The sequence below is a fragment of the Stenella coeruleoalba genome (assembly GCF_951394435.1).
Source record: "Stenella coeruleoalba genome assembly, chromosome: 2".
Classification (NCBI taxonomy): domain Eukaryota; kingdom Metazoa; phylum Chordata; class Mammalia; order Artiodactyla; family Delphinidae; genus Stenella; species Stenella coeruleoalba.
Window position 1 is genome coordinate 103,770,385 of NC_137147.1, and position 25,496 is coordinate 103,795,880.

Genomic DNA, 25,496 nt, shown 5'->3' on the forward strand with positions numbered 1-25,496 from the left:
CCTCCCCTAACACAAGCCTAGAGAGGTGCCCAGTGCATCTGGAGAGAGTCCAGACCAGGATGAGCTAGGCGTGGAGCCTGAGAAGCTCACCTTCCATGAGATGGAAGGGCGTCACCACTTTTACTGAAGCTGTTTAAACATATTCATTCCTCTCAGAAGGGAGTCCAGTTTAAAGAGAGATTTTATTTATCCTTTTACATACTTGGTAAATAGAATACAGCCTTAACAGGATACATTTAGGTCTAAAAAGTAAATTAAAAGTTTTGCTAGGGAATCAGATGACAAGGTATTTTTTGGTTTTGTGTGAATCTTGTTCTCTGGAGAGAAGACTCAGTAATATATCTATGACGTATAGCTTTCAGACATGGTCTAGAACACTGCCGAGCACTTGGCGGTGGAGGGGCTCAGTCATTCCATGTGGAGTGACCAAGGCTCAGCACAAGCCCCGGCGCACTCCTCCTCACGTCCACAGCCCTGGGAGGAACCAGTGTTTGCTGGGCAGAGGTCCCATGAGAAAGAGATCATGTCTGTCCCTGTAGATTCACTGCGGACTCGGTTTGATATTACTGTTTACTGTTGGTAGTGTTATGGGGTGAGAAAGTCTAACTTGAGATGGATACTAGGATGCCTTTCCTTCCTTTGTATATGAAAGTAATGCTGCATTTTCCCATATAATAAGGTTTTTTAAAAAAAATAATTTTTGGCTGCGTTGGGTCTTCCTTGCTGCATGCGGGCTTTCTCTATTTGCGGCGAGTGGGGGCTACTCTTTGTTACGGTGCGTGGGCTTCTCATTGCCGTCTTGTTGCAGAGCATGGGCTCCAGGTGCGTGGGCTTCAGTGGTTCTGGCTCGCGGGCTCTAGAGCACAGGCTCAGTCATTGTGGCTCACAGGCTTAGTTGCTCCACGGCATGTGGGATCTTCCCGGGCCAGGGCTCGAACCCATGTCCCCTGCATTGGCAGGTGGATTCTTAACCACTGAACCACCAGGGAAGCCCTCCCATATAGGTTTTTAATGGCTAGAGAGTTGGAAAGGAGACTCGAGTGTCCTAGAAGATAACTCAGCAGGAAGTTGTTTCTATGCCTTCCCTTTCTAATGCTGTTTTACTCTTTTGCCCAATTAATACAACTTTAATAATTGGAAAATAGTTTAAAATATGGGGCCCTCTTTGTCTTACATTTCAAAACTATTTACTGTTTGTCACCAATAGATTGCCTACAGGCCTTATTCTCTAAAGTAAAACATAGAAATAACAAAGTCACCGTCTTCCAGATAATGCGTGCTTTTGTTCCACTTAAAAGCACACCTTAAAAATGGAGGGAATTAGAGCAGGGAGAAGTCTTTGATAGCACAGGATAAGTGCCCCAGAAGCAGGTAGCTGTCACCCAGTCTCACAGTCTGTTGAGCCACATTGATGCTGGAGAGGTGAGGAGACAGCAGCCCTGACATCACCTCCAAAGCAAGTTAGGAGTTGCCAGGATTCCAGGCCAGGGCTAGAAGAGCAGGCTCCATCTGGGTCTGTGCACGTGCTGCAGCTCAGAGATTGAGTTGTCTCCTTCAGGGCATCTAATGTGATTTCTGTCACTGGAATATCTACCTCTGAAGACGCAGCCTACCGTGAGACTTCCAGGTCTCAAGATAAATGTTGGTGGTTTTCAGCTTACAAGAATTAAGCATAAGATTGGCGTTAGGTGGTTTTGTGTGCATGTAGCATTATTAGATGAGAGAGGTGGAGACCAAGGGAGTCAGCGTGGCAGCTCTGCCCACCTCGGGGCTCAGCGTCAGGCTCGGAAGGAGCACGTGTTGATCGTGTATCCGTACCGTGCTAGGTGTGGTGCTGCATCACTTCTGTGTTTTCACTCTGGACTTCTGTGCCTAGCCCCCTTTCTTTCAACAGAGCACTCACCCCCACTTCTTCAGAACCCGCTGCTTTATTTCATTTCTTTGTTCAGCACCAGGAGTGGGCAGCGGGCCAAGGAGTGAAGCTTAGCCACACTGCTGCCCACCAGAGCCCCATGTGTGTGGAGGGTGGGCGGGCGGGGCCTAGCTGCGTTCCACGTCTCCACCGGCTGCTGGTGTCCCGAGCTAAATGAGAGCCAGTGGTGGTTTCCTTTATAGACTGAAGTATGCTGAAATGGTGGATGTGTGTTTTTTGGTTGATGCTTTAAAATGACATTTGAGTTCTGTTTGCTGCAAACTTAGATTGATCGTTTTCTTTAATTTTTCTGTTGCGCTTGCTTTGCCATCACCTAGATTTCTTGGCTCTTATACTAGCTCTGACTACTTGGAAAGGAGCTTCATGTGGTAAGACGGGGCGCTGGTGTGAGGCTGTGACGTGAGGGTCCCTCGCTGTGGCACTGGCATTACGTGCACTTGCAGGTGTTAACGTCGTCTTCAGTGCTTAGTCCAGACACCCAAAATGAGATAATGGCGCGGCTTTAAAGCTGATCATGACTAGACTCCGCGACAGTAGTCTTCTGTGAAAGTACATTCTAGGCGTCTGTGTGACTGCGTGTGCACGGAAAGCCAGTGTACAGCTTTGGCTCTGCAGAGCTCAGAGGGCAGTGTTGCAATTATGGGTCCTGTTTTAAAGATTTCTTTTGTGTGAATTTTATGTGTTCTATATTAACAATTGGGAATCTGAAAAAATAAGCATACATTCACAATTTGATTTAAATGAGCCTTAAAAATCAAGCAGTATTTGCTGCTCTAGCAATTGCTAAACAAAAAATGGATCTGGTAAATCCAGGATAAATTTTGAAGTAAAAAAAAGGTGCAGTGTTACTGGAACACAGCAGTACCCTTTGATTTACAAGCTGTTTTTGGCTGCTTTGGGGCAGAGTTTGAATAGCTGTGACAGAGGCCGTATGGCCAAGAAGCTGATAGCATTTCTTGTCAGCCCTTGACTAAGGGCTTGCCAGCCCCTGGCCCGTGACGTCACCTTCTGTGGTGCCTAGCCTGCACCAGAAGCTGGTGCTTCATGCCTTCTTAGGCACTACACCAGAAGGGAATCTAATGAGGATTTGGGCCAATAAATATTTTTCAGAATATTTGGACGACTTCATTAAACCTACCAGCCATTACTATTTTTTGTAGACCACAGTGTTGAATAGTACAAGTATACCCCGAATTCCATCTGCCTTTTGGTTGCCGTCTTTTGGATGCTTTACTAATATTCTTAAAATACCTGTGCTGCCTTTACACCTCTTGTGCTGGTGACTGGTTGGACTTGTTTGTGTGTTTTGGTAGAGTACCCACACTCATAAGGGTAAACTGTGAAATTCTCAAAAAAAACCCCTCAGGGATACTTAGAAGAAGGGGAACTTGCTTTGTGAATGTGGATCCGTCTGTAGGTGTTGGCATTTCCTCATTTTTCCACAGGGGGAAGTCTGCTGAGGCTGAAGCTGTGGACAGGCCGTTTGGGGAGAAGCGCTATGACCCACTGCAGGCCACACCACCCCCTCCGCCGCCGCCCGCCCAGTACAGCCAGGCCACCCAGCCCGGCCCCAGCACCACCCTCAGCCTCCACTCACACACCAAGGGGACACTCGGCGAAGGTAGGCGGCTTAGGAGTTGGCAGGACCACTGTAATAGACTCACACTTACAAGATGAAAAGTACGTGCTAGAAATCTCTGGGCTGAGAACAGCGAAAAATAAGGGGCTTTGTTAAAAGTACCTCTTCTTTTTTATGATAATGACAGTTATATCGGACAAGCCTTTTAGCTAAATAGATTTTAACCTGCCTCCTTAACATAGCTTAATTTCTGAAAGTAGTTTTTGTTTACCAGTATGCCCAAAACTAAATGTTTGAATGGTGGTTCGTAAAAATTATGGTGATGTCCGTCTTCGCATGTGGATATAGGGCGGCCGTAGAGTTTCACATAATACGTGTCCCTGAGCACCTCGTCTTTGCATTTGTGTTCTGTGGCGGAGGCTCATCAAGATAGATCCCATCAGCTCCAGAGCGCTCACCTCAGGGTGGCGTCCCTGCGTGTGCACCCACGTCTTCTCCTTCACATCTCTGAGCAGTAACTGCCTCTTTTCCCGGGCCACTGGCCCAGCTCCTCTCCCCGCTCTCCTGCTTCCTTCATCTTCCTCTCCCCTTCCCCATAATCCTTCCCTTTGCCTTCCAGTAAGTGCCACTGCCTCATGCCACCTTCCCAGCTCCACAGCCATTAGACGTCCTGGAAGGGACTGTTGCCTCCACCCTCCCAACCAACATCTCTCTTCTCATTTGGTGCTTTCAAAGGGTACACCACAGTTCACCCATCTCCTGGTGATGTTTTGCTCCTAGAGACAGTGCTCCTCTGTATTTATGTAGGAGTCCAATCCCAGGGGTATAATTTGATATTACTTTATGTTAGGATTTTCTTTACACACTATCATGTCTGCCGATAAAGTTTAAATTTTTACTTTCCAAACCTTATGCCATTTTTGCACTGGCTGAGACATCATAGTAAAATGTTGAGTTGAAATGATGGTGGCAGACATCTTTTGCTAGTTCCCCATTGTGGGGAGAAACGATTGAATGTTTCACCGTTACAATGTTAGCTGTAGGGGTTTTTGTAGGTGCCTTTTATTATGTTTAGAATGTTCCCTTCTAGTCCTAGTTTGCTGAAAGCATTTTGTCAACTGTTTTTTTCTTGTATGTACATTGTCCCTCAGTATCCGCAGGGGACTGATCCCAGGACCCCCACCACCACCACCACTTCACCCCCATCCCACCACGCACACTGAAATCTGCGGATACACACGTCCCCTGTGTAACTGGTGTAGTACAGTCGACCCTCTGTGTCCATGGGCTCTGCATCCGCAGATACAGAGGGCCAAACGCACGAAGACGATCCTAAGATTTGTCTCCTTCATTTTGTTTCTGTAATAAGTTATCTTACTATGTTCACAAGGAGCTTTGGTTTATAATTTCCTTATAATGTCCTTGTCTGGTTTTGGTATCAAAGTTGTGCTAGCGTCATGAAAGAGAGCTGGGACGTGTTCCCTCTTTCTCTCATTTCTGGAAGAGTTTGTATAGCACTGATATGATTTTTTTCCTTAATTATTTCATAGAATTCAGTTGGTGCTATTTTGCACTGCCACCAGCGGTACAGAGGGTCTCTGACTTATGACGGTTTGACTTTACATGGTGCAGAAGCGATGCACATTCACTAGAAACTACTTCGAATTTCGATCTTTTCTCAGGTTAGCAATAAGCAATACAATCTCTCGTGAAGCTGGGCAGCGGCTGTGAGAAGAGCCCCCAGTCAGACGCTGCATCACGGGGGTGAATAACTGACACACTTTGAACTGTCCTGGACCCAGAGAGCCAGTCTTGTTTTTTACTTACAGGACAGTATTCAATAGATCACATGAGATATTTAACACTTTATTATAATATTTTGTGTTAGATGATCTTGCCCAACTGTAGGCTAGTGAGAGTATTCTGAGCACGTTCAGGGAGACTGGGCTGAGCTACGATTCTGGTAGGTCCCGTGTATTAAGCACATTTTTTACTTTGAACCTCCCCTGGGAAGTCGAGGAAGATCTGTACATGGAAATTTCTGTTATTCCACATCTTTGCCAATGCTTGGCATTACCAGACTTGTAAGTTTTGCCCATTTGATGGATGTGAAATGATGTTTTTTGTTTTTGTTTTGCATTTTCCTAATTAATAGTGATGTTGAGTATCTTATTGTATGATTACTGGTTAGTCTAGTCTTCACTTGCGTTTTTGCTTGTTCAGGTCTTTGCCTATTTTCCTATTGGTTGGTTCTTTCTTATGGATGTATAGGTATTCTTCATAGGTTTTGGATCCTAATTTTTTTTAAAATCAGTTATATGTGTTGTACATAGCTTCTGCCAATCTGTGACTTTTCTTTTTTAACTTTAATTATGGTAAGTTTTGTAGTACTGATTTTTTTTTTTTTTTTAACATGGCCAGTTTTGTCATTCTGTTTCTAATTTATTGTGGACACTGGAGCGGGGTCACTCCGATGCCAGTCTCTGGAGGCCAGGACTCCCAGCCACATGACCCTGACTCCAGGCAGCAGGTACATGAACACTGTCCCAGGTGTCCCTGCTACCTCCTGGCCCCTCAGCATCACACACAGCCACCAGGGGTCAAGAGTGTCCTCAGACTGCTGACCCAGACCCAGTCAGTCATTGACTCTGACACCAGGACAGGTTAAGATGAGAGGGACATCAGATGACTGTTAGAACTTGTGTCAGGAAGGGCGTTTTGGTTTTTGTTTTCTGTATGGATGAAAAGTTGTTTCAAGGTTTATTCCTAAAAACTTAGTTTAACATGGTCACCACGGTCTCCCACAGAATCACTTGTTGATAACTTTCATGAATGAATTACTCATCTGGATAGATTTTATTCTTGACCCATTATAACATCTTTTCCATCTCACAAACCATTACAGTCAGTTAGAGATGGGTTTGTAATGCTTTTTTTGTTCAAGCCACCGAATGTACTTTATTGTTTTTCTTATTGAAGTATAGTTGACTTATAATATTAGTTTTGATGTACAACATAGTATTCAGTAGCTGTTTTCAGGAAGTTTTTGAAATACTTATATGTGTGTGTTTTACAGGTAATTCCATGTCATTGGATTTTCAGAGCTCTTTAGTGTCCAAACCAGACCCACCTCCATCTCAGAATAAGCCAGCAGCTTACAGACCAGCCAACCGAGAAGACGCTGCCCAGTCTGCTTTCTATCCCCAGAAAAGTTTCCCAGATAAAGCCCCAGCTAACGGGGCCGAACAGACTCAGAAAACGATCACTCCAGCATACAATCGATTCACACCAAAACCATATACAAGTTCTGCGCGGCCATTTGAACGCAAGTTTGAAAGTCCTAAATTCAGTCACAATCTCCTGACGAGCGAAACTGCACATAAACCTGACTTGTCTTCCAAAGCCCCCACTTCTCCGAAAACTCTGGTGAAAGCACACAGTTCCACGCAGCCTCCGGAGTTTGACAGTGGAGTTGAGACGTTCTCTGTCCACACAGATAATAAGCCTAAATATCAAGTAAACAGTATCAGCACAGGGCCTAAAGCTGTGCCCGTGAGGTAAGACTTTTTCTTGGCCTGGTGATGTCTCTCATATGAGTTGGGTGTAGTTTTGGGAACCTGACTGATGATTTCAACTCAAACTTTAAGCTGAATGGTGCTGTCCAAAATGTTGGAATGACTAAAGGTTCTGCAAGAGGCACTAAAGCTGGTGCTCATTATCTCCATTGTGTAAGAACCCAGGCTGAGAGGCACTGTATTTCACTCAGGGTCACACAGCCATGCTCAGGGAGCCTAGGCCCAGCCACTGGTCTGACTTCTGACCTCAGAGCCAGACTCCTAACCAGCCCTGGCTTCCCATGACCTCTGACCTCCAGCTGGGGCGGCACGTTTGGAGAATATCTCAAAAATAATAGAGTATCTGTATTCCTCATCCACTGTTTATTCAGCAGTGAGTTTGAAAAGAAGATGTAATAACCTCAAAATGGTTGTTTAAAAAAGAGCTTTCTTAATAGTTTTGGTCAGATGGCTGAGCAAATGAGATGAACCCAGCCTGCCTGGAGCCACACTCCCTACACCCCTCCCCTCATCTGCACAGTGACCGACAAGACCCGTGCTGGCCATGCAGAAACCTCCCTAAGCCACTGACGCAGAAAGTACTCGCGGGCCACGGGCAGGCTGCCTCCCGAGCGGAAGGACAGGCCAGCCAGGGGATGTGGAGGAGCGGCCCCCTCACAGGGGCCCCGCGGTACCATTGCCCCGGGGAGCCCATGCCCACCGCTCTGGCCACGGAGGAGTGAAGCCGCAGCTCCCTGCACTCACTTTCATTTTGTTGGCCCATCTTTCTGCTCACCTTTAGTCCTGGCTCAAAATTTTGCTTCAAGAAGTCCTGAGGGGAAAAAAAAAGGAAGTCCTGAGAGCCTGCACTTTTGAAGGAGATTTGGTACCACATCCCCTCTGCCTCAGGCGTCTTTGTGTGAACCGCGTGAATGGACCATCTCCTCTCCATGAGCGATTGCCCACACCGGAGTCTTTATTACCTCATGGAATTGGGCGTCTGTGCTTAGGGAGTGGGGAGGGAAGGCCATAGTATGCACACCAGAAATCCTCAGGAGAGAGCGAGCCTAATTAGTGTATTTTATCAGGTCTAAGATGCCATCAGTTGTGAGATGCACCACTGTCTTACGTATCACTAAGAAGGAAAAAACATGCTACCAATTAAACCATGATGTGCCATCAGTTTTAAAACACCAGTTTCATGGCTGTAAAATATTGGGTGAGCACTGTATCAGGCCTTACATGTTCTGATCGCAAAAAATCAGTAATGAAGGAAACGTGACTATTACCTTTAAAAGTGACATTGACTTCTCGAGGAAGAATATGCTTAGTTATCCCTGTGAGTAAAGTCTGTCAGTCACTGAAAACTTATTAAAGTAAGTAACTGCTTGATTATATGGAGAGAGAAAGAGAATGAAACCACCGACTAGACTAGCAGTGAAAGTGCCTGTATGTGACTAGGAATGTACTCATTGGCCATTTCTGAACTCTCAGTCCCTCAGCTGTAGAAGAGGATGAAGATGAGGATGGTCACACTGTGGTGGCCACCGCCCGCGGCGTATTTAACAGCAACGGCGGGGTGCTGAGCTCCATAGAGACCGGCGTTAGTATCATTATCCCACAAGGAGCCATTCCTGAGGGAGTCGAGCAGGAAATCTATTTCAAGGTCTGCCGAGACAACAGCATCCTCCCGCCTTTGGATAAGGAGAAAGGTGAGTGTGTGATTTCCTGCTTAGTTTCAATAACTCGAGTTGCCCTGTGTGCTTTTCAAAGCTTATTGTGCTCAGTAGACAGGATACCCTAGACCTCTGTTCTCCCCCCACCCTGGCTGCCCTCAAGTTCCTTCTACAAGGGAGGGCCTCTCTAATGAGCACTGTGGAGAGGGGAGCCTGTGCTACCTTTACTGTGACGGTGACAATAGGGGATGGGTCATTGGGCACTCCTGTACCTGCCAGCCAGTCGCCAGTCTTAGCCGACCTCACCAGATTTTTGTCTTTGAGTCGTTCCTTCCTGCCTTGCAGCTCTAGAGATGAATTAGGTAACACCCGCTCCAAAGGCCTTGCTCTGTGCTGCCACCTGCTGGTGGAATGCAAGGCTCTCGGGTCAGATCTTCCTCACTGCGCAGACCTAGCACAAGTAAACACGCTGCAGAGGAGGAAGCATCCCCATCGGCTGTCGCGGTGTGTGTTTCTGAGCTGCTTCAGGAATCTAGGAATGCTCTTATTTTTCACAGTCTTCCAGATCTGTCAGGATGAAATGATAATGAACCATGTTGCAACGTCTTTTAGAATATTTTAGCAGTGCTTTGCTTCCTTAAATACATTATTTTAGCTCATTTTCGTACATTTTGCCAGAATACTAACATGTTGGCCCTCCTGCGTGAATCTCTTAAACCACGTCTGTAGCAAATACAACATTAAAAACACAAGATATAAGTAACATTTGTAAAATGTTTGAGTATGTCTTATACCATAAGAATGCTGTGATTGAATGAAGTAGCCACCAGCAACGTTGTGCTGTTTAGCACTTGAATTGTGGCTGTTTTAATTGAAACGGGCTAGAAGTGTAAAATACACACCAGCTTCAAACATTCAGTATATTGCTCACATGTTTTGGATATATTGGGTTATATAAAATATTAAAATTGACTTCAACTGTTCCTTTTTAATGTGGCTACTGGAAAATATTAAGTTACATCTGTGGCTCCTGTTACATTTTTCTTGGTCAGTGCTACTACAGAGAACTAACCCTCTTTGGCTTTAAAGCATATGGTTAGAAGGAGGGTGAGGAGGGTGTGGGTCTAGAAGGAAGCCAGCCGTCTAAAACCTCTCTCCCCCCGCCCCAGGTGAGACCCTGCTGAGCCCCTTAGTGATGTGCGGGCCCCATGGCCTCAAGTTCCTGAAGCCCGTGGAGCTGCGCTTACCACACTGTGCGTCCATGACTCCTGACGGTTGGTCTTTTGCTCTAAAATCATCCGACTCCTCGTCGGGTATGCTGTCTTCACTCTGTCCTTTGGGGGCTTTGGGTACTGTCGTTGATTGACCCGTGGGCTGACGGAGCTACCCGTGCTGTCTGTGCACAGATCCTCCCTCTGTTCCTGTGGCCTTGTAGGCATCACCAGTGTTGTGGAGTTTATTTGTGGTACATATATTGTAAATGAAAACTGAAAGGTAGAGAAGCTTCTGCCTTGTAAACATTGATGATTTGGCCAAAGGTTGACTGTTTCTTGGTGTTCAACAAAATTATTCTGTCAAAATTTTTAAGATGAGGTGGAAGAATTGATATTGTCCTACATATATATGCATTTTCATCTTTATACTAAAATGATTTGATTCCTTTATGTAATAATTTCTATTTTTGGTTACTATTTCTCAGTCTACAAAGTATATATATATATACTTTGTAGGGGTGTGTGTGTGTGTGTATACACACACACACTAGAGAAACTTGAAAGATAAAAGACCTTACACTGTGATCATACTTGGCCATGGTTTTTCCATGTAAAACTCAAAATAACTTCTGTAATACACTTTTAAAATGGCTTATTGCTGTCAAGATCATAATTTCAAAGCTTCCATTGCATTTTCACATTTCTCACTTCCTTGGGTGACTAAGTCAGTTAGACTAAAGTCAGAACTTTCTATATTTATGGCACAGAACACTTTAATTGAACCTGATGTAGAAAAAAAGAATTTAAAGTTCTTCTGAATTTTTGATAAATCAGATGAGCATTATACAGTTTTAGTTTGGTACAGTATGAAATAGAGTTTTATGGTGTAAAGAACATATTTTACTATTACCCAACATAAAATATTACATATATTCATTCACAACTACCCCATTTTCTGGGAAAAGTTCTTCAGGAACTCCACTGAGAAACATTTTATTAGCCTAGTTTGAACTAATGAATTAAAATGAATAAAACTGCATTTAAAACATATATTCCAAAAGTCAGGTTTTAGTGTGGGCTGTGATCGTCCTCTAACCCAAAATAGGTTGAGGGTCCTTAAAGTAACTATGTTGTTACTTGTTTTATAAGCGATTTTTTTTCCAGATACGAAAAAAACCAGTATGCTTCGTATAATTTGTTTTGTGCCACAGAACATGTTATTTTGTTAGATTGAAACAACTTACTTTTTCCTGTGTTAAATTTGAGTATGTACACCTAGAAGAGAAATGTAATTTTATGTAATTCTGTGTGGCTTCGGAATGCTTTTGCTACTATAAATTTCTGTTTTAAAAAGTCAAGGTAGATTTTGATAGCTACTGACTTAATTCCAAGAAGCATTTATTAGTATATTGGAAAGAATTTTGAACCTAAAGTTTTTCCCAAGAGTTGTCGTAACTATCTCATTGCCTAAACAATTTATCTGCAGTATGGCACAAGCCCACATGTACCTGTGAAGTTAAACCCCTCTGTTTTAAACTGCTGAGCCCACCATGACTCAGATGTTGCTTAGGTAACGGACAGCCTACAGTCTGCAGTGCTTCTCAGCCTTGGCCCTGTGGGGTGTTTAGCAGCCTCCCTGGCCTCCACCCGCTAGATGCCAGTTGTGACAAGCAAAATTGCCTCCAGACGTTGTCCCCTGAGGGGCAGAACTGCTCCTGGTGGAGAACTGTTGCTTTACAGGCAGCAGCTTCGACTGTCACTTACCATGGACACAAGAGGTGTATGGCTGTCCCAGCCTTCTTTACGTTGAGTCCACTGCCAGGGCTCCTTAGCTGTAGCTGCAAATCTCAAATCACCTGGTTAAAAGCTGGTTAAAAACTCCAAAGCCCAGGCCCTGCTTCAGTCTTACTCAGTTCAATGACTTTGGAAGCATCATGAATGGTTTTGTTGTACAGCAGGATCAGGGCTAAGAATCTCTGGCCCAGTCTCAATGATTTTTTTTTTTTTTTTTTTGTAAAGGGGAGGAGGCTCCTTAACTGAACTCTGCAGTGTTGAGGGTTTCATTTGGTCTGTCAAGTGTGAGAAATGTGTTCTCATACTCAGCTCAAATGGGGTAATCATATAATTATTGTCTAAACTTTTGAAAGTGAAAGAAGGGTACTCTTTTTTTCTTTTTTTTTTTGTGGTACGTGGGCCTCTCACTGTTGTGGCCTCTCCCGTTGCGGAGCACAGGCTCCGGACGCGCAGGCTCAGCGGCCATGGCTCACGGGCCCAGCCGCTCCGCGGCATGTGGGATCTTCCCAGACCAGGGCACGAACCCGCGTCCCCTGCATTGGCAGGCAGACTCTCAACCACTGCGCCACCAGGGAAGCCCAAGAAGGGTACTCTTAATAATAATACTCAGGGGCAAACTGGAACTGTCCCAGGCACATGATCACCCTAACTTTTATTCATTTTTTAAAAGGCTCAAACTTGAAAACATAAAAAATAAACGAGAAATCTGCAACAGCTTTTGGATCATTAGATTCCAGTGGGTCTCCAATGAAGTACATATATAGCACTAAGAGTTTTGGTACAAGTGCGGTATGCTGAAGAAATAGAGGAAAATTGTATCTAAATATATATGTTTGTGTTTGTCCCATGATTGCAAAGCATTACAGATAGCAGTTTAACCAACCAGAAATGACATGAACTTTTTTTTCTCTCGTAGGCGATCCTAAAACCTGGCAAAACAAGTGTCTTCCTGGAGATCCAAATTATCTTGTTGGAGCAAACTGTGTTTCTGTCTTGATTGACCACTTTTAATTCTTAAAATATAGGAACTTGATTAAATAATGTGAAACTGGGTTAAACTTACTAAATCTAAATGGAACCACTCCATCAAGTATTATATACTTTTCCTATAATTGACACTGCAGTGTGTTAGTATCACACGCTTTGTTTGAACTGGAGAGGCTGAGTGAACATCCCCTGAACCGTGCTTGGGAAACATGCTGCCTGCTGCATGTTGGGGGTCGGTGTTGGCTACAGGCTCCACGATGTGATGCTTTGTAATGAGTTTTGTACTTTTATATGGTCACTGCTTAACTTCACATATTGATTTCCGTTAAAATACCAGCCAGTAAATGGGGTGCATTTGAGTTTTGTTCTTTCCAAAGTACACTGTTTCAGACTTTATTATGGCCCTGGCCTGGCATACACATTTTTATTATGCATGAGGTAATCACACGTTTTTAAAAAGCACCTCAAATGTATAACCAGTGTAGTGGATTTAACAGAAATGTACAGCAAGAGGAATTTATAGCTTTTTTTTTTTTTTTTCTTGGCGGGGCGGGGCAAGTGAAGACAATTACTTACTGTATATGAAAACTCATTTTTCTTAGGGAAGGACACCAAAGCATGTGAGACTGGTTCTGTGGCCTCTTTGGATCTATAAGTTAACCACATCACCATAGACATACTAACCAGCAGGAATGCCTTACCCTTGTGTTTTTAATTCTTAGATCGTTCTGTGTGTTACTAAGGTTTTATGGCTTTTGTGCACATCTAGATACTGTATCATGAAAAGATTGAGTGAATTGTGGATTTGGTGGTTTCAGAAATGTGTAATCACCCAGAAGAAAATAATGGTGTGATTTGGGGTGGGGTTTTTTTTGTTTTGTTTGTTTGGCAAGGGGCAGTGGTTGTTTTCTCTCTCTCTTTTTTTTTTTTTTTAGGCTATGCATTTAAAAACTTTTGATGTTTTAAGGATGCTTGTACATAAGGCGTGCATACCACTTTGTTCTTGGTTTGTAAATTAACTTTTATAAACTTTACCTTTTTTATACATAAACAAAACCAAGTTTCTTAAGGCTACCTTTGTATTCTCTCCTGTACCTCTTGAGCCTTGAACTTTGACCTCTGCAGCAATAAAGCAGCATTTCTATGACACACACAAGGTCAGTTTTTTAAGAAAAAGAATGCACAGAGTTGTTACATTTTTAAATGCTGCATTCAAAAGATACAGTTACTCAGAATTCTCTAGTTTGAATAAATTCTTGCAAAGTATCCCTATTGTAATTTGTGATATGATGCTGTGCCCTAAAGTGTATTTTTTTACTAATAGACAATTTATTGTGGCACATCAGCACAATTTCTGTTTAGATAATACACCGCTACATTCTGTTAATCAGTAGGTGTGACTGAATTTCTTTTGCAGTTATTAAAAAATCTCAAATTTCTAAATCTGCAGAATAAAACTTTTTAAAATAAAGTGCTGGTTTGGTCTGTTTGCCCGCTATTTCTAGTATTGTTTAACTTCATAATCCTAGTTGAAAATCCTGCACACTGATCCTCATCACCCAGTTGCCTGCTGCCGCGTTGGTCCTGGTGGGGGTGGGGGATTTGGAGTGAGCCCCTGTTGCCAGTGCATCCTGGCAGAAGACAGAGCAGGAGAAGGGGGGGAAGGCGGAGTCTTCCCACTGTGCCTGTAAGTGTATGTGGATGTATGTGTTTATTCATGTTCCTTAGGGCCAACTTGTTATATGGTTTTGTCTCCTCCCTTATAGTTTTAGAAAAACATAACATGGGCCGATTATGGGGATTTAATCTGCAGTTTGTGCAGATGCCACCAGAAAATTACCAGAGCTAATCAATGAATTTAGTAAAGTCGCAAGATACAAAATTAACAAACAAATCTCTTGCGTTCCTGTACACTAACAATGAAAGATCAGAAAGAGAAATTAAGGAAACAATCCCATTTACCACTGCAACAGAAAGAATAAAATACCTAGGAATAAACATACCTAAGGAGGCAAAAGACTTGTATGCAGCAAAGTATAAGATACAGATGAAATAAATCAAAGATGACACAAACAGGTGGAGAGATATACCATGTTCTTGGACTGGAAGAACCAATGTTGTGAAAATGACTGTACTACCCAAAGCAATCTACAGATTCAATGCAATCACTATCAAACTACCAGTGGCATTTTTCACAGAATTAGAACAAAGAATTTTACAATTTGTATGGAAACACCTTGAGTAGCCAAAGCAATCTTGGTGGGGCGGGTGGGGGTGGGGGAATGGAGCTGGAGGTATCAGGGTCCCTGAATTCACACTATACTACTACTACAAAGCTACAGTAATCAAGACACTATGGTACTCGTACAAAAACAAATACAGGTCAATGGAACAGGATAGAAAGCCCAGAGATAAACCCATACACCTGTGGTCACCAAATCTATAACAGAAGGCAAGGATATACAATGAAGCAAAGACAGCCTCTACAATAAGTGGTGCTAGAAAAACTGAACAGCTACGTGTAAAGAATGAAATTAGAACACTCCCTAACACCATACACAAAAATAAACTCCAAATGGATTAAAGACCTAAATGTAAGGCCAGACACCATAAAACTCTTAGAGGAAAACATAGGCAGGGCTTCCCTGGTGGCACAGTGGTTGAGAGTCCGCCTGCCGATGCAGGGGACACGGGTTCGTGCCCCGGTCTGGGAAGATCCCACATGCCGCGGAGCGGCTGGGCCCGTGAGCCATGGCCACTGAGCCTGTGTGTCCGGAGCCTGTGCTCTGCAACACGAGAGGCCACAACAGTGAGGCCCGCATACAGGAAAATAACATAGGCAAAACACTCTGACATAAATCGCACCAAAATCTTTTTTGACCCACCTCCTAAAGTAATAAGAAAAACAAAAATAAACAAATGAGACCTAATTAAACTGAAAAGCTTTTAGCACAGCAAAGGAAACCGTAAACAAGATGAAAAGAGAGTCTTAGGAATGGGAGAAAATATTTGCAAATGAATCAACGGACAAAGGATTAATCTCCAAAATACACAAACAGCTCATGCAGCTCAATATCAAAAAAACAACCCAATAAAAAAATGGGCAGAAAACCTAAATTGACATTTCTCCAAAGAAGACATATAGGCCAACAAACACATGAAAATATGCTCAAACATCCCTAATTATTAGAAAAATGCAAATCAGTACTCTAATGAGGTATCACCTCACGCTGTTCAGAATGGCCATCATCAAAAAGTCTACAAACAAATGGTGTAGAGGGTGTGGAGTAAAGGAAACCCTCCTACACTGTTGGTGTGAATGTAAACTGGTACAGCCACTATGGAGAATAGTATGGAAGTTCCTTAAAAAACTAAAAATACAGCTACCATATGATCTAGTAATCACACTTGGGCATACATAAGGAGAAAACCATTAATTCCAAAAGATGCATGCACCCTAATGTCCATCGAGCACTATCTAAAATAGCAAACACATGGAAGAAACCTAAGTAGCCATCGACAGATGAATGGATAAAGAAGTGCACATACACAAAGGAATACTATTCAGCCATAACAGAATGAAATAATGCCATTTGCAGCAACATGAATGGACCTAGAGATAAGTATACTAATTGAAGTGAGTTAGAAAATGACAGATATCATATGATACCACTTATATTTGGAATCTAAAAAAGGATACAAATGAACTTATTTACAAAAAAGAAATAGTCACAGACCTCAAAAACAAACTCAGGCATTTGTGTTAGCCATTTGTGGAAATCCACTTACTCTTTTATTAATTTCTAGTTTTTTATCTTCAATAAATATGCCTGAATTAAAAACAAAAAACAAACTCACGGTTTCCAAAGGGGAAAGGGGAGGGGAGGGATGAATTAGGAGGCTGGATTAACATATACTCACTACTGTATATAAAATAACCAACAAGGATCTACTGTATAGTGCAGGGAACTCTACTCAATATTGTGTAGTAACCTATATGGGAAAAGAATCTGAAAATGAATAGATATTTGTATATTTATAACTGAATCACATAACTGGGCACCTGCCAGGCACTGGTGGGGGACAACGAACACCTAAGGGGACGGGATGAACCCCTGAGCGACCAGGTAGGACGTGGGAGGGGGGCGGACAGGGGAGGAGAAGTGGAGGCAGGATGGGACCAGTGCCCTGGAGGGGCGGCTGGGGGACAGGAGGGGTTCCCATGCCCAGAGGGGCCCACCCATGGTGAGGGGAGCAACGGGTACGGGGAGATACCCTAGGGACATGGGAGGATCGGAAGGGAATGCGGCTGGCGTTTCCCCTGCCCACTTGGGCCCTGGGACCCTGCTGCGGTCCCGGGCCTGATCCTCTGTACTCAGAGGGCCCCTCCAGGTGCGCTGAGCCTAAGCCCTGTCCACGTACCCCCACCCAGGGCCTTACTTCTACACTCCACACTCCAACGACCCCTCCAGCCATGCTGCCATTGCCAGTGGCACAAGTCCTTAGCGTAGGTCCCTGCCCCCGCCTAAGCCCCACCCCCACAGTTAAGGCCTTTTCCAGTTTTTGTTTTTGTTTTTTGCTCTTGTGCTTCTGTGTTAACTTGTTACTGTTTCACTTATATTTTTTCTAATATATTTTTTATTTCCCTAATTTAAATTTAATTTTTTATTTTTTGTTATTGTACTCTTTTTTTTCCTTCTTTTTTCTTTTGCTGCACCATACAGCTTACAGGATCTTGGTTCCCATACAGTGGGTTGGGCTTGAGCTCCTGTGGTGGGAGCACCAAGTCCAAACCACGGGACTAACAGAGAACCTCAGACCCCAGGGAATATTAATCAGAGTGAGGTCTCCTGAAGGTCCTCATCTCAGAAACAAGACACAGCTTTTGTCCAGCTGCCTGCAAACTCCAGCGCTGGACACCTCAGGCTAAACAACGAGCAAAACAGGAATACAGCCCCACCTATCAAAAAAAATGAAACGACAAGAAAATATGTTACAGACGAAGGAGCAAGGTAAAAACCTACAAGACCAAATAAATGAAGAGGAAATAGGCAACCTACCTGAAAAAGAATTCAGAGTAATGATAGTAAAGATGATCCAAAATCTGGGAAACAGAATAGAGGCACGGATTCAGAAAATACATGAAATGTTTAACAAAGACCTAGAAGAACTAAAGAACAAACACAGTGATGAACAACATAATAAATGAAAAATACACTAGAAGGAATCAATAGCAGAATAACTGAGGCAGAAGAACGAACAAGTGAGCTGGAAGATAGAATGGTGGAAATAACTGCCAAAGAGCAGAATAAAGAAAAAAGGATGAAAAGACTTGAGGACAGTCTCAGAGACTCTGGGACAACAGTAAACGCACCAACATTCGCATTATAGGGGTCCCAGAAGAAGAAGAGAAAGACAAGGGTCTGAGAACATATGAAGAGATTATGGTCAAAAACTTCCCTAACATGGGAAAGGAAATAGTCACCCAAGTCCAGGAAGCACAGAGAGTCCCATACAGGATAAACCCTAGGAGAAACACACCAAGACACATATTAATCAAACAAAAATTAAATTCAAAGAAAAATTATTAAAAGCAGCAAGGGAAAAGCAACAAATAACATACAAGTGAATCCCCATAAGGTTATCAGCTGATTTTTTCAGCAGAAATTCTGCAGGCCAGAAGGGAGTGGAAGGATATATTTAAAGGGAGGAAAGAGGGAAAACCTACAACCAAGATTACTCTACCCAGCAAGGAGCTCATTCATATTTGATGGAGAAATCAAAAGCTTTACAGACAAGCAAACGCTAAGAGAATTCAGCACCACCAAAACCAGCTTTACAACAAATGCTAAAGCAAATTCTCTAGGTGGGAAACACAAGAGAAAAAGACCCACAAAAACAAACCTAAATCAATTAAGAAAATGGTAATAGGAACGTAAATATAAATAATCACCTTGAATGTAAATGGATTAAATGCCCCAACCAAAAGACACGGACTGGCTGAATGGATACAAAAACAAGACCTGTACATATGCTGTCTACAAGAGACCCATTGCAGACCTAGGGACACATACAGACTGAAAGTGAGGGGAAGGAAAAAGATATTCCATGCAAATGGAAATCACAAGAAAGCTGGAGTAGCAATACTCATATCAGACCTTAAAATAAAGACTGTTACAAGAGATAAGGAAGGACACTACATAATGATCAAGGGATCAATCCAAGAAGAAAAGGTAACAATTGTAAATATTTATGCACCCAATATAGGAGCACCTCAATCCATAAGGCAAATGCTAACAGCCATAAAAGGGGAAATTGACAGTAACACAATAATAGTGGGGGACATTAACACCCCACTTTCACCAATGGACAGATCACCCAGACAGAAAATAAACACAAGCTTTAAATGGCACACTAGACCAGATACTTTTAATTGATATTTGTAGGACATTCTACCTGAAAGTGACAGAATACACTTTCTTAAGGACACACAGAACATTGTCCACGATAGATCACATCTTGGCTCAAACACCAAGCCTTGGAAAATTTAAGAAAATTGAAATCGTACCAAGCATCTTTTCCAACCAACATGCTATGAGACTAGAAATCAATTACAGGGGAAAAAAATTGTAAAAAAACACAAACACATGGAAGCTAAACAGTGCGCTGCTAGATAACCAAGAGATCACTGAACTAATCAAAGAGGAAATTTAAAAGTACCTAGAAACAAATGACAACTAAACCATGACGATCAAAAACCTATGGGACGCAGCAAAAGCAGTTCTAAGAGGGAAGTTTATAGCAATTCAAGCTCACCTCAAGAAACAAGAAGAATCTCAAATTAACAACTAACTTTACACCTAAAGCAACTAGAGAAAGAAGAACAAAGAAAACTCAAAGTTAGTAGAAGGAAAGAAATCATAAAGATCAGAACAATGAAATAGAAACGAAGAAAATAATAGCAAAGATCAATAAAACTAAAAGCTGGTTCCTTGAGAAGATAAACAAATTGATAAACCTTTAGCCAGAATCATCACAAAAAAAAGATACAGGGGACTTCCCTGGTAGCTAGGTGGTTAAGAATCTGCCTGCCAATGCAGAGGACATGGGTTCAAGCCCTGGTCTGAGAAGATCCCACATGCTGTGGATCAACTAAGCCTGTGCATCAGAACTACTGAGCCAGCACTCTAGAACCCACGAGGCAGAACTACTCAGCCTGTGTGCTGCAACTACTGAAGGCCGCACGCCTACAGCCCGTTCTCCGCAACAAGAGAAGCCCCCGCAATGAGAAACCTGTGGACTATAATGAAGAGTAGCCTCCACATGTCGCAAGTAGAGAAAGCCACGCACAGCAATGAAGACCCAATGCAGACATAAATAAATAAATAAATAAATTTATATATAAGAAAAGGGGGACTTCCTTGGTAGCACAGTGGTTAGGAATATGCCTACCAGTACAGGGGACACGGGTTCAAGCCCTGGTCTGGGAAGATCCCACATGCCACAGAGCAACTAAGTCTGTGCATCACAACTACTGAGCCTGTGCTCTAGAGCCCGTGAGCCACAACTACTGAGTGCATATGCCACAACTACTGAAGCCCATGCATTTAGAGCTCGTGCTCCGCAATAAGAGGAGCCACCGCAATGAGAAGCCTATGCACTGCAACAAAGAGTAGCCCCCGCTCTCTGCAACTAGAGAAAGCCTGCCTGCAGCAATGAAGCCAAATGCAGCCAAAAATAAATAAATAAAATTTTAAAAAGGAAGAGGACTCAAACCAATAAAATTAGAAATTAAAAAGGAGAAATTACAAATGACACCACAGAAATACAAAGGATCATAAGAGACCACTACAAGCAACTGTATGCCAATAAAACGGACAACCTGAAAGAAATGGACAAATCCTTAGAAAGGTATAGCTTTCCAAGGCTGAACCAGGACGAATTAGAAAATATAAACAGACCAAACACAAGTAATGAAATTGAAATGGTAATTAAAAACCTTCCAACAAACAGAAGTCCAGGGGCAGATGGCTTTACAGGTGAATTCTATCAAACATTTAGAGAAGAGCTAACACCCATCCTTCTCAAACTCTTCCAGAAAATTGCAGAGGGAGGAACACTCGCAAACTCATTCTATGAGGCCACCATCACCCTCATACCAAAACCAGACAAAGATATCACAAAGAAGAAAATTACACACCAATAACACTGATGAACATAGATACAGTAATCCTCAACAAAATACTACCAAACAGAATCCAACAACACATTGAAAGGCTCATACACCAAGATCAAGTGGAATTTATCCCAGCAATGCAAGAATTCTTCAATATACACAAAATCAATGTGATACACCATATTAACAAATTAAAGAATAAAAATCATATGATTATCTCAATAGAGGCAGAAAAAGCTTTTGACAAAATTCAACACCCATTTATGATAAAAATTCTTCTGGAGTGGGCATAGAGGGAAACTACCTCAACGTAATAAAGGCCATATATGACAAACCCACAGCAAACATCATCGTCAGTGGTGAAATACTAAAAGCACTTCCTCTAAGATGAGGAACAAAACAAGGATGCCCACTCTGGCGACTATTATTCAACAAAATTTTGGAAGTCCTACTAGTGGCCAATCAGAGTAGAAAGAGAAATAAAAGAAGTACATATTGGAAAAGAAGAAGTAAAACTCTGACTGTTTGCAGATGACATGATACTATACATAGAAAATCCTAAAGATGCCACCAGGAAACCACTAAAACTAATCAATGAATTTGGTAAGGTTGCAGGATACAAAATTAATGCACATAAATCTCTGGCATTCCTATAAGCTAACAATGAAGGATTAGAAACAGAAATTAAGGAAACAATCCCATTTACCACTGCAACAAAAAGAATAAAATACCTAGGAATAAAACTACCTAAGGAGGCAAAAGATCTGTACTCAGAAAACTATAAAACACTGATGAAAGAAATCAAAGATGACACAAACAGATGGAGAGATATACCATGTTCTTGAATTGGAAAACTCAATATTGTGAAAATGACTTTACTATCCAAAGCAATCTACAGGTTCAATGCATTGTCTATCAAATTACCCATGGCATTTTTCACAGAATTAGAACAAAAAATTTTACAATTTGTATGGAAACACAAAAGACTCCAAAGAGCCAAAGCAATCTTGAGAAAGAAAAGCAGAGCTGGAGGAATCAGGCTCCCTGACTTCAGACTACACTACAAAGCTTCAGTAATCAAGACAGTATGGTAGTGGCACAAAAACAGAAATACAGATCCGTGGTACAGGATAGAAAGCCGAGAGATAAACCCACGTACCTATGGTCATCTAATCTATGACAAAGGAGGCAAGAATTTACAATGGAGCAAAGATAGCCTGTTCAATAAGTGGTGCTGGGAAAAATGGACAGCTACACGTAGAAGAATGAAATTAGAACACTCCCTAACACCACACACAAAAATAAATGCAAAATGGATTAAAGACCTAAATGTAAGACCAGACACTATAAAACCCTTAAAGGAAAACATAGGAAAAACACTCTTTGACATAAATCACAGAAAGATCTTTTTTGACCCACCACCTAGAGTAATGAAATTTAAAAAAATAAGTGAATGGGACCTAAGTAAAGAGTGCAGAGCAAAAGAAACCATAAACAAGATGAAAAACAACCCTCAGAATGGGAGAAAATATTTGCAAATGAAGCAACGGACAAAGGATTAGTCTCCAAAACAAATAAACAGCTCATGCAGTTCAATACCAAAAAAACAACCCAAAGAATGGGCAGAAGATGCAAATAGACACTTCTCCAAAGAAGACATACAGATGGCCAAGAAGCACATGAAAAGATGCTCAACATCACTGATCATTAGAGAAATGCAAATCAAAACTACAATGAGGTATCACCTCACACCGGTCAGAATGGCCATCATCAAAAAATGTACAAACAATAAATGCTGGAGAGGGTGTGGAGAAAAGGGAACCCTCTTGCACTGTTGGTGGGAATGTAAACTGATACAACCACTGTGGAGAACAGTACGGAGGTTCCTTAAAAAACTAAAAATAGAACTAATATATGACCCAGAAATCCCACTACTGGGCATAAACCCTGAGAAAACCATGATTCAGAAAGTCACATGTACCCCAATGTTCACTGCAGCACTATTTACAGTTGCCAGGACATGGAAACAACCTAAATGTCCAACGACAGAGGAACGGATAAAGAAGATGTGGTACATATATATAATGGAATATTACTCAGCCATAAAAAGGAACAAAATTGGGTCATTTGTAGAGATGTGGATGGACCTAGAGTCTGTCATACAGACTGAACTAAGAAAGAGAAAACAAATATCGTATATTGACACATTATGTGGAATCTAGAAAAATGGTACAGATGAACCTATTTGCAGAGCAGGATTAGATGCAGATGCAGAGAATGGACGTGTGGACACAGTGTAGGAAGGGGAGGGTGGGATGAATTGGGAGATTAGGTTTGACGTAAATACACTACCATGTGTAAAATAGATAGCTAGTGGGAACCTGCTGTAGAGCACAGAGAGCTCAAGTCGGTGCTCTGTGATGACCTAGATGGGTGAGATGGGGGGGAGAGAGGTCCAAGAGGGAGCAGGTGTATGTATACATATAGCTATTCACCTCACTGTACAGCAGAAACTAACACAACATTGTAAAGCAATTATAATCCAATTTTAAAAAACCCATGGATTCCAAAGGGGAATGGTTGGGGGGGGGCAGTGATAAATTAGGAGGTTGGGATTAACATATACACACTACTATATATAAAATAATCAACAAGGATCTATTGTATAGTACAGGGAACTCTACTCAATATTCTGTAATAACCTATATGGGAAAAGAGTCTGAAAATGAATATATCTTTGTATATTTATAACTGAATCACTTCTGTACACCTGAAAAAATACCACATTGTAAACCAACTATACTCCAATATAAAATAAATTTTTTTTAAAAAGAATAATATTAAAACATATTAGGACCAATTAGAAATTGGTGTGGAATGTCACACCTCTAGTCTATCCCCACAACCTCAGCCCATTTCTTAGGAATATGCCCTCTTCATGTGTGACTATGGCACTCCAGAAAAATTCCTTTTCATCCAGACATAGACCCTGATACTCTCTCTCTCAGAGCAAAGTTTTCAAAATACTCACTTGAGCACCTAAATTCATAATTAAATATTAAGAAATATAAATAGAGAAATGGACTGTATCACAATAATAGTAGGAGATTTAAACACTTCACTTACTTCAAGGGGCAGATCATCCTGGCAAAAATATCAGTAAGAAAACTGTGGAATAGAAGGACACATTAGACCAGGTAGACTTATTAGACACATAGAATATTCCATTTAAACCAGCAGAACACGTATTCTTCAAGTGCACATGGAATATTCTATTATAGATTGCATGCTAGGCCACAAAAGAATGCTCAGTAAATTTTAGAAATATGAAATCATATCAAGCATCTTTTCTCACCAAAAATCCATGAGAGTAAAAATCAACTATAAGAAAAATACTTCAAAAAACACAAACATGTAGAGACTAAATAATATGCTACTAAACGACTAATGATCACTGAAAAAGTCAAAGATGAAACTTAAAAATATTTAGAGACAAAGGAAAACGAAATCAAAATCTATGGGATACAGCAAAATGAGTTATAAGAGGGAAGTTTATACCATTACCAGTCTACCTCAAGAAATAATAAAAATGTCAAACAACCTAACCTTACACCAAAGTAACGAGGATAACAAAAATCAAGCACAAAGTTAGTAGAAGGAAATAAATCATAAAGATCAGATCAGAAGTAAATGAAATAGAGACTAAGAGAATAATAGAAAATATCAATGAAATAAAGATCTGCTTCTTTAAAAGATAAACAAAATTGATAAACCTCTAGCTACACATTAAGGAAAAGAGGGAGACCTTCAAGATGGCGGAGGAGTAAGACGTGGAGATCACCTTCCTCCCCACAAATACATCAGAAATACATCTACATGTGGAACAACTCCTACTGAACGCTGGCAGAAGACCTCAGATTCCCAAAAGGCAAGAAACTCCCCACGTACCTGGGTAGAGCAAAAGAAAAAAGAAAAACCAGAGACAAAAGAATAGGGACGGGACCTGGACCTCTGGGAGTGAGCTGTGAAGGAGGAAACGTTTCCATACACTAGGAAGCCACTTCACTGTCGGAGACAGGGGGTGGGCGGGGGGAAGTTTCTGAGCCACAGAGGAGAATGCAGCAACAGGGGGGCGGAGGGCAAAGGGGAGAGATTCCCGCACAGAGGATCGGTGCCCACCAGCACTCACCAGCCCGAGAGGCTTGTCTGCTCACCTGCGGGGGCGGAAGGGGGCTGGGAGCTGAGGCACCGGCTTCGGAGGTCAGATCCCAGGGAGCGGACTGGGGTTGGCTGTGTGAACACAGCCTGAAGGGGCTAGTGAGCCACAGCTAGCCGGGAGGGAGTCTGGGAAAAAGTCTCGACCAGCCTAAGAGGCAAGAGACCATTGTTTCCAGGTGAGCAAGGAGAGGGGATTCAGAGTACTGCCTAAATGAGCTCCAGAGACGGGCGTGAGACGCTAAGGCTACTGCTGCAGCCACCAAGAAGCCTGTGTGCAAGCACAGGTCACTATCCACACCTCCCCTCCCAGGAGCCTGTGCAGCCCGCCACTGCCAGGGTCCCGTGATCCAGGGACAACTTCCCTG

General features: G+C 42.2%; 1 protein-coding gene and 1 long non-coding RNA gene across 19 annotated transcripts in view; one reads left to right on the forward strand and one right to left on the reverse strand.

Annotated features, from left to right (window-relative positions):
* Positions 1–14,373, forward strand: part of TJP1 (tight junction protein 1) — a gene marked incomplete at its 5' end in the record, with an annotated part of 330,702 nt that extends 316,329 nt beyond the window's left edge. For 6 of the 18 annotated variants that reach the window (XM_079914043.1, XM_079914044.1, XM_079914042.1 and 3 more), the window contains 5 exons: positions 3,379–3,554; positions 6,589–7,069; positions 8,561–8,778; positions 9,912–10,055; positions 12,667–14,372. In XM_079914043.1, the coding sequence (XP_079770169.1) occupies positions 3,379–3,554; positions 6,589–7,069; positions 8,561–8,778; positions 9,912–10,055; positions 12,667–12,761 (1,114 nt within the window). In that variant the 3' untranslated portion in view covers positions 12,762–14,372. Of the gene's footprint in view, positions 1–3,378; positions 3,555–6,588; positions 7,070–8,560; positions 8,779–9,911; positions 10,056–12,666 lie in introns of all 18 variants that reach the window. The other 12 variants (XM_079914047.1, XM_079914041.1, XM_079914056.1 and 9 more) reach the window with 5 other exon arrangements.
* LOC307182638 lies at positions 6,966–9,071 on the reverse strand. The gene is made up of 3 exons (XR_013827224.1): positions 9,049–9,071; positions 7,863–7,898; positions 6,966–7,017 (listed from the first exon to the last, which is right to left on the reverse strand). It is a non-coding gene; the product is annotated as an uncharacterized lncRNA (long non-coding RNA).
* Positions 14,374–25,496: the final 11,123 nt, after the last annotated feature.